Here is a 9,220-nt window from a genome sequence, read left to right on the forward strand (position 1 = left end):
GCCGGCGCGGCTGCCGGAGCCGCGAGCGCAGCGGAGCTGTCAGCGGGCGCACGGGAGGGGGGCGAGTGAGCAGCAAGGCGAGCGCCCAGCCCTCGCGGTCCCCGCAGTGGCGCTGCCGCCCCATCCCGGCGAGGCTGCCTTCCTGCCGCCGGCCGACCTCGGCGGGACCGAGATGCTGCTCCTTGCCCAGAGGCCGGCTCGGGGGAAGGGCCGGGGGCGGCCGGCCGGGGCTCCCTGCCGCGGGCGCTCGCAGTCCTGGAGCCCCGCCTGGATTTGCTGCTGGGCACTCGCGGGCTGCCAGGCGGCCTGGGCTCGGGACCTGCCGTCCTCCAGCCGCCCACTTCCTCCTTGTCAAGAGGTGAGCAGCACCGTCCTTTACCTGGAGTTTGCAAGTAGGGGGTGACGGTGAGGGCTGGTATTTATTTTCTTCTGTTTGCCATCACCTTTTTCTTTCCTTGGAGGACAGAGGCTCTGGTTTATTTCAAGGGGTGAAGTTGCCTGCCCCGGGTGGCCTGGCACGGAAGGATGTATGGCTTTGCTGTCCTTCTGGTGATGATTTTTGTTTGCGCTCTTATGTTTTGGGGGCTCTGGAGGACTTTGGGTGCCTTTTTTTTTTTTTTTTTTTGGAGTGCCAGGCGGGAGGACCTGGGGCTGTGGGAGAGATTTCAGGAAGGGGTGGAGACAAGGGGAGACCCTCCCTGCTAGTGGAATTTGGAGAACCATCTCTTCACAGCTTTTCCAGAGAGCTCCCGTCTGGAGAGCCAGATAGTGACACAGGGGTGTTTCCAGTCCCCTCCTCCCCCAGTTCCTCACTCCCTTGTCTCTGTAAACCCTTTCTTCCTATTACCCTGCACTCTGCTTCCTGATAAGGCCCTGGGGATTTGCTAAACCTGTATGTCATTGGCATCCCTCTGGCAAATACGGGAATAAATTAGGAAGGAAAAAACAGTGTGTATTTAGGAAAGAGGCAAGTTGGTGATCTAGAAAATTAGAAAGGACAGCGTGAATATGCTCCTTTTGGGAGGTGCTTCATCACCTGGCTGAAGCGTAGCTACTGTGTATTTTATAGCTTGAGGTTATTGTTGATTTCCAGCCAGGAAGGATATGGATGATGAGATTTCCTCCTCTTTTAGGGGGACTGGACTTAGTGTGCCAAAAATTTACAGGCTATATCACTGGTACTTGTATTGGGTGTTTATCTTTCTCTTTAGTGTTCCAGAAAGTGCATACTCTTAATGCAAATCAGTGAGAGGAAGGAAGCAACATTTCTCACCCACTTTGAGTGATTATGTTGGAGGGGATGAAAGGAGTGGATACTGTTTTTAGGAAGATTGCTGTGAACCAGGGTGATGGGTCATTTTAATCTGTGTAGCAATAATAGATTAACCAATAGCTCCTCTGGGAAGAAAGGTGAGACTCTGTTCCTTTGGATATGTCACTGTCACTTTTCAATTTTACCTGGTTTTGAATTATTGACTACCTGCGTTCTAGACAGAATCCATGAATTTTCGTCTTTCTTTCCTACAGTAAAAGTCTCAGGACAGACTAAAGTAAAAGGGAAACAGATCAAAGACATGTGTGTGAATATACAGCAGTATTGTATTTCAGAAAATCAGGCAGGCTTTCAATAAACAGCTGTGTTTAATTTCAGAGTTTATTAGTATAATTTATTGTTTAACCTGTGTTCTTCAACTTTGCCTATTATTTGGGAATAATTCATTCTTCCATGTTTCCATAGAAAGATGCCTTTCCACAGACTGAATAGCTGTGACTGTTTTTTTTTTTAAACCGTTTTGGGCAATTCAAACGATTTTTAAATCCTTTTCCCCCAGCCTCCCAACCCCAAAATGCAAAGTGTTACTTCTTTTCTTAAGTTTACTGTAATACTAATTCTGTAATGAAGTATCTGCTTGTTGAATGGCTGAAGGAAGTGGGTGAAGAGCTAGCGACGGTGTGATGCTTTTGGTCACTATGAGTAGACTGATCCCTTGGATGGACTCATGTACACCTAGAATGAACAAAATAAGAGTATGCAACCTAACACAGAAACACTGAAAGGAGAGGCGAGGTGACGACAGACAAAAGGCTCAGAAAGGCTGTGTTTAATTAATCCCAGCTCCTTACTGCAATGGCTCTGGAAATTACATATGACTCAGTCCCTTGAGGTCTCAGGTTTGATTTTTCCCTCTGAAAATGGGAATAAATAAAATATATAGGAAGATGCTACTGAGTCTGCCAATGGGTAGTTGTGTTTTCAGAAATGGTGCTGCATGGATTCATTTATATTCTTCCTGATGACTGACAAACAGTTGTAAGACAAATGACTGAGAGTTAGAGGTTCCTGTGGAAATTAGAGAGTCAAAGTAGCCTCCCAGGGGTTGAATCTTCTCTTTGGCATCTGGGCTAACCAGCTGAGCTAATTTGTGGATGATCATTTTTCTCTCTGGGCAATCTACTTCCGTAGTGATGCTGCCTCGGAGACCCAAGGAAGGGTCTGTCTGAGTTGGATCCAACTCAATGGCAGTGAGTTTGGTTTTTTTGGGTTTTGACATTGTTTTTAAAGTGAAAGCTGGAAGTGCAGGTTTTTTCAGACTTTTGAGAGTAAGGGTCTCATTGTGTTGGCGGTGAAGAGGGAATGCCATCTTGACTCATCCTTTTCCTCTAAGATAAAGCAATGGCAATGTGGAACAAATTTACGTGAGCAAAGACAGTTAAAGTAACTACTCTGTGTCCACTCTCACCAGTTTATCCCTTTCTATCCTTTTTTAGTAACAGGAAAGGAGGTGAATGCCAAATGCAAGGTGCAGTACCAGATGGTGGGGAGGGGACTAAGAACAGTTAAAGTGAGGAGGTTTAGGCCAACTCTTATTAATATGAGAGAATGTTGAAGAAGGGTATGGAAAAATGAAATCTGCAGGTAATTCTAAACATCATTGTCCTCAGTAGTTCAGAAAATTGGCCAGGGGACTAATTTAGTTATGACTGCCTGAGTTTAGGAAAAAAGGCCCTTCAGAAGGAAAACTGGGTTATGGGTAAAAGTTTCACTTATATTTTTGTAGATGATAGGACTCAGGGGTGAAATTGATTTAATACAGCTTCCTTGGTCAAAGTCATTGGAGAGAAAAAGGGGAGAAAAAGATTGCTTTGGAATGCTCAAGGAGCCAGGGGAGCACACTGGTTAAGTATGTGGCTGCTAACCAAAAGGTCTGTGGTTCGAACCTTGCAGCACCTCCTTGGGGGAAAGATGTGGCTCTCTGCTACCATAAAGATTTACTGCCTTCAAAACTGTATGGGGCAGTTCTACTCTGTCCTTTAGGGCCCCTGTGAGTCGGAATCAACTTGAAGGCAGTGGGTTTGGTTTTTGAAATGCTCAGCTGGCGATCTCATCAGCACAAGCACAAACAGGAAGGCAACGGTTTGGGAGGACAGGAGTAAAACTAAAGCCGGTGTGTCAGCAGATGGACTAGACTGATTAACACGAATAGGATGTAACTTTGGTAAATGGTTTATAAAGAAAAAAAAAAAAAATGATGACTAGACATCAGAAAGCACAGAATCAACTATTCCTTAGGCTTACACCAGCCTTCTGATTACCAGTTAAATGCCTTAGGTACCATGTCACCAGAGCTTCCACTGTACGGATGGAGAGTGTATAAAGAATAAATGTTTGCTGTGTTTTTTGGCATCTGTACTTCACTTATGAAATGCTAATATTAAAAACGGACATACCTATCTATATCATGAGGAAGAGATTAACATAAGTTAAAGGAAAAAAGCCATATAAATGGCTATATAAATGTGAGAGTTGATTAGTGATAAAGATTTAGGCTTTGATACTGATATTTCAGGAAACATCCATAGTGAGACCTCAGAGGTTCATAAGATAGGCTTACCCAAGAATTGGATTGGGAAATTTTGCTTGTTCAGTAAATGGGGCTAAAAGGGGCTGCCAGAGGAAAAATATAAAGGCCAACAGATGATTCAGACTTGGAGCAAAGTATTAGAAGGTAGAGTATATCAGAGAGAGAGGGGGAAAAAAAAAATCAACCAGAACTAACTGGATTTTATATGCATTATTTAAATTTTGTAAATTAAATCACAAAATAACTTAATTCTTAGTTCACTGCTCTAAAATCCTATGTAATGTGATTCTACTGGCCTCTCTGAATCTATATTGAATGATGACTTTTCTTTTTGCCAATAATTTTTATTTTGCTAATGTTTATTGAGCTTGTATCATGTGTCAGGCAAAATTTCAGGTGGTATAAAATTATAAATAAAAAGATAAAATAGAATTGGGTAAGGGTGAGAAATAGTTAAACAAATATTTGCATTTAATTGAGTTGGTGCCATGAGAGGAGAAATGGAAAAAGGGGCAATTAAATATTTTGGAAAGATCAGAAAAGCCTCCCTAAAGGAGGGGAGTGAGCTTTGAAAGAAGAGTAGGAAACTGCCAAGCAGACAAGGGTCCAGACATGAGTGTGGACTAGGTTGGGAGTGGGAGACATTTCAGGGCAGAGTACAGCTTGAAAAAAGGCAGACACACACAACAGTATTATAATTTGTTATAATATGCAACATGCAATGAGGTGCTTCCTGAGAGATGAACCTGAGAGGCAGTCAGGAGCAGTCCAATCATAAGGGACCTCATGCTCCTTAAGCTTATCTTAATTTAGTAGGTGATAGAGAGGAATACAAGGACTTAAATAATAGGAGTTATACAATAGGCTTTAGTCTGGCAATAATTTGGAGGCTACATTGGAGAGAAGAGGTATAGAAATGGATGAGACCACTTAGGTGGCTATTGTAATAGACCAAGTAATGGACAGCAGAACCTCAGCTAAGGAGTGGCTATGAAGATAGTAACAAGGGTATGCTATTTAAAGATAGAAGTCATGATAAATGGTTGGGGGTGGTGAGGAAATGAAAGATTCTGGTTTCATTAAAAGTTGATTCCTCTAACCTCCATGAGGGGGAATGTGAGAAGAGAAGGTAGCACGCTTGGTTCTGGAGCTGTTGACTTAGAGTAGAGTTGTTCAATAGGTAATATTAGGCCCTGTTGCTCAGTGTGCTCTAAGGTAGTGTTGAGGATTGGGAATTGGTAGACTGAAACTACTGATTCATGATGAATGAGATCATCCAGGAGATAAGAATGAAGAAGGTCAATGATAAAACTTGGGTTTCACCAATATTAAAAGGGGGCAGAAGTTGAGGAATCTACAAAGGAGATAAATAAGTAATGGTCAGCATAGGAGAATTGCCACCCTGTGTTATGAGAAAAGGGAAAACAGCCTTTGACCAAAAAAAGGGTGGTTGTATTGCCAATTGCCCAAAGTAATAAATAATAATATAAGGACTGATATGATTAGATTTGGCAGTTAGGTCACTGGTAATCAGTGGTTTCTATGGAGTATTGGGGGGATGGGTTAAGTATTAATTGGGAGGTGAGGCAGGAATGAGAGAGTATAGAATTTTGTTATATGTACCCTCACTAGGTTATAAAGTCTTCCTAGATTTGGTAAGCTATTGGGTCTTCCAAGCTTCAATAATAAGGAGACTTGTAAATGGCTATGTCTTCCCCTTCAGACTTTAAAGAGAATAGTTGAGAAATAGCCTTTGTGCAGGAAGTCATGACATATGGTAGGTGGAAAAGCCAGAGAAACTAAAGTTCTACCATTACTATAGGAGTGAGGACTCAGCCTCTGAATCAGGCAGTTAACAAAATTAATCTTGCCTCTAATGCCTGTGGAGGTAAATTTTCCATTTCAACTTCTGAAGTTTAGAACCATTTCCCATGTTTTAGCACGTATTCACACCATCAATATTTACAATATAAAAATAAGAGTTGACAGATCTGTGAAGTGTCATATTTTAACATAAGGGATGGAAATAGCAGAGCACAATATAGAGTGGCACTTTCCTACTACAGTGTATTCTTCAGCAGTATCTTGGATCTTATAATAACTCTTTATTGTCAGAAAACACCAGTCAGATTTTGGTTGTTTTTTTCTTCCCCTTGAGGAGATGAGGGATAATTTCTTTTCCCATTTCTTAATCTAAATGATATATTTCAATATTCAACACATATTTACTTTGTACTTATGTACCAGGTACTGGCAGTAAAATGCTAAATCCCTCTCTCTCTCTCTTTCTCTTTCTCTCTGTCTCTCTCTCTCTCCATGTTCCTTGCTCTCATGGAACTTTATAACCTAGTGAGGGCACATGTAAAACCAAATCACACATTATATGGTGTAATTACATTTTCAATCAGTGCTATGGGAAAAATGTGGCATATAGTGTTATTCTCAAGGGGAAGACATTTAGCCTAAGGCCCAAAGATGAATAGGAGTTGGGTAAAGGGCATGACTTATGATGATAAAAAGTCTCAGGGCCAGGAAGCCATTTCCTATATTCTTCCTTAACCTCTCTTGGACTACTAAAGACAAAGGACCTTTTCTTTGTATTTCTAGTCACAGTCTATTGTTTACTTTCTAGCAAGTGTGTAAAAAAACCTAAATCGGAACTCACTGCCATCGAGTCAGATCTGACTCATAGTGACCCCTCCTTGGGTTTCCAAGGCAGTATCACTACGGAAGTAGATTTTCCAATCCTCCTTCTAAGGAGTGGCTGGTGGGTTTGAATCACCAGCCTTCTAGTTAGTAGTCAAGTGCCTTAGGTACTAAGTCACTAAACATTTATGTACACAGGGCCTCCCTGTATAAGGGTACCTAGCTGAAGGGGAAGGGAAGAGCTAGAATCCATCATATTCCAGTACTTGGTCCTCCTATCTTGTCTTATCTTCTTCATACTCTTGGTGATGTCATTCAGTTTCTTGGTTCCATCTACATGTGGACAGTCCCCAAATTTACATCTACTATGCCCCTGGATTTTCCAGGCATGGCCTCCCACAAGCATAATTTCTCTAATTAGGTATGTCAAGTCTCATGTTTTTGCAAACCTACCCTTTTTATAGTCTTTCCCACTTAATTTAATGGTGGCCCCATCCTTCCAGTTGCTTAGACCTAAAACTGATTACAAAACTGGAAATCCAAACTCACTGCCATCAATTCTGAGTCCTGGCAACACTATAGGATAGAGTAGAACACAGGGTTTCCAAGGCTCTAAAGGCACTTGACTGCTAACCAGAGGCTGGTGGTTCAAACCCACCAGCCACTCCTCAGAAGGAAGATTGGACAATCTACTTCCGTAGTGATACTGCCTTGGAAACCTAAGGAAGGGTTGCTATGAGTTGGGGCCGACTCGACGGCACATAACAACAACAACAACAAATCTTTACAGAAGCAGACTGCCTCATCTTTCACCTGTAGAGCAATTGGTGGATTCAAACCTTTGGCCTTCTGGTTAGTAGCTGGATGCTTTAACCCCTGTGCCACCAGAGCAACTCTAAAACTGATTTAAAAAAAAAAACAAAAAACAAAAAACAACTCACTGTCATCAGGTTGATTCCGACTCACAGCAACTGTCATTGGGTTTCCAAGACTGTAAATCTTTACAGAAGCAAACTGCCTCATCTTTTTTCCATGGAAATGCTGGTGGGCTTGAACCACGGACCTTTTGGTTAGCAGCCAATGCCATAACCACTACGCCACCAGAGCTCCTTAGATGTACAGACGGGGGCAAGTAAATCACAGTATGGAGTTCTGATCTCAGAGGAAGTGATGTTTAAGCTGAATTTGGAAGGTTTCTAGAAGTACTTTATAGTATGCATAGAGACCAGCGTATCTGTCAAAGAAAAGAGCATGTCCAACAGCACAGACAGATGAAATTTCAAGGGCTAAAGGCAAAGGCCATGTGTGGGAGTAGTAGGAGATGACTAGATTATGAGGAAGGTAGAGAAGTAAAATCTTGTGAGAAAAGCTATGAGGAATCACTGACATGAGATTAGAAAGATGATTCTGTTAGAGAGTAGAGGATGATAAAAGGTGAACCATATCAGAGGCAGGAAGATCAGTTAGGAGACTGTTGGCTTTCCCACAGGGAGAGAAAAAAAAAGCCAGAGCTAAGTCAATGGTGTGAGATTGGAAGGGGAGGGAACTGACATGTTATGTTGTTGTTGTTAGGTGCCATTGAGTGACCCTATGCACAATAGAATGGCACACCGTGTAGTCCTGGGCCATCCTCACAGTTGTTGCTGTGTTGGAGCCCATTGTTGGAGCCACTGTGTCAATCCATCTCCTTGAGGGTCTTCCTCTTTTGTTAGTTGAACTGTGGTGGCTTGCATGCTTCTGATTCTAGAAGTGAGGCCACTGGTATTTCAAATACCAGCAGAGTCACCCATGGTAGACAGGTTTCAGCAGAGCTTCCAGGTCAAGACAGACTAGAAGGAAGGATGCAGTGGTCTATTTCTGAAAAATTTGGCTACTGAAGGCCTTTTTAGAATAGTAGTGGAACGTCTGTTATGGAGATACTATTTTCAGGAATCAGGGACTGAAGGAGAAGTAGCATTCTAACATGACTTCTAGGTTTTTGGCCTTGGGCTATTGGGAGACTGTCTTTCATTGAGATGGAGAATTTAAGAGTAGGAGACAGCCTGGGAGAAAGAGGGTGAGTTCAGTATTGGGCATTCTGAGCTTAAATTGCCCAAGGGACAGCTAAACTGTGCTCTCCCCTGTGTATATATGAGACATAGCTTGGGGGTCATGAGCACATAAGTGCTAATTGTGAAGCCCTTGGTTTTGATGAGGTCACTTAGGCTCAGAGCTAATAGCAAGAACAGTGTGCTGAAGGTAGTGCTTAGGGAAATGCCAGCATTTAGGAAGCAAGCAGAGGAAGAAGCATTTGAGAATGAAAATGAGAAGGCACAGCCATTAGAGTGTGGAATCACAGAGGCTATGGCTAATGGGGTTAGGAGACTGGGAAATACTGAATATGTCTGCCCAATCTTCCTTCCAAGGAGTGGCTAGTGAATTTGAACCACCAGCCTTCTGGTTAGCAGTCAAATGCCTTAGGCACTATGCCAGCAGAGCTCCTGAATATGTCATAGACATGAAAACACTTTTTGTGTATTTGTTCTTGCTGAAAACATATAGAGCTAAACATACACAGATTCAACATTTTCTACATGCATAATTCGATGAGATTGATTACATTCTTCAAGTTGTAAAACCATTCTCACCCTCCTTTCTGAATTGTTCCTCTTGGGTTAACATAAACTCACTGCCGCCTAAATTTCCTGTCTAACCTTTTTTTTTTTTTTTTT

General features: G+C 42.3%; 1 protein-coding gene across 1 annotated transcript in view; it reads left to right on the top strand.

The window, feature by feature from the left end:
• Positions 1 to 172: 172 nt before the first annotated feature.
• Positions 173 to 9,220, top strand: part of ELAPOR2 (endosome-lysosome associated apoptosis and autophagy regulator family member 2) — a 206,033-nt gene continuing 196,985 nt past the window's right edge. The window contains exon 1 of the mRNA XM_007956629.2: positions 173 to 358. Within this exon, the coding sequence (XP_007954820.2) occupies positions 173 to 358 (186 nt within the window). The remainder of the gene's footprint in view (positions 359 to 9,220) is intronic.

The sequence above is a fragment of the Orycteropus afer genome, unplaced genomic scaffold, assembly GCF_000298275.1.
Source record: "Orycteropus afer afer isolate SDZICR_OR568_19922 unplaced genomic scaffold, OryAfe1.0 scaffold00644, whole genome shotgun sequence".
Taxonomy (NCBI): Eukaryota; Metazoa; Chordata; class Mammalia; order Tubulidentata; family Orycteropodidae; genus Orycteropus; species Orycteropus afer.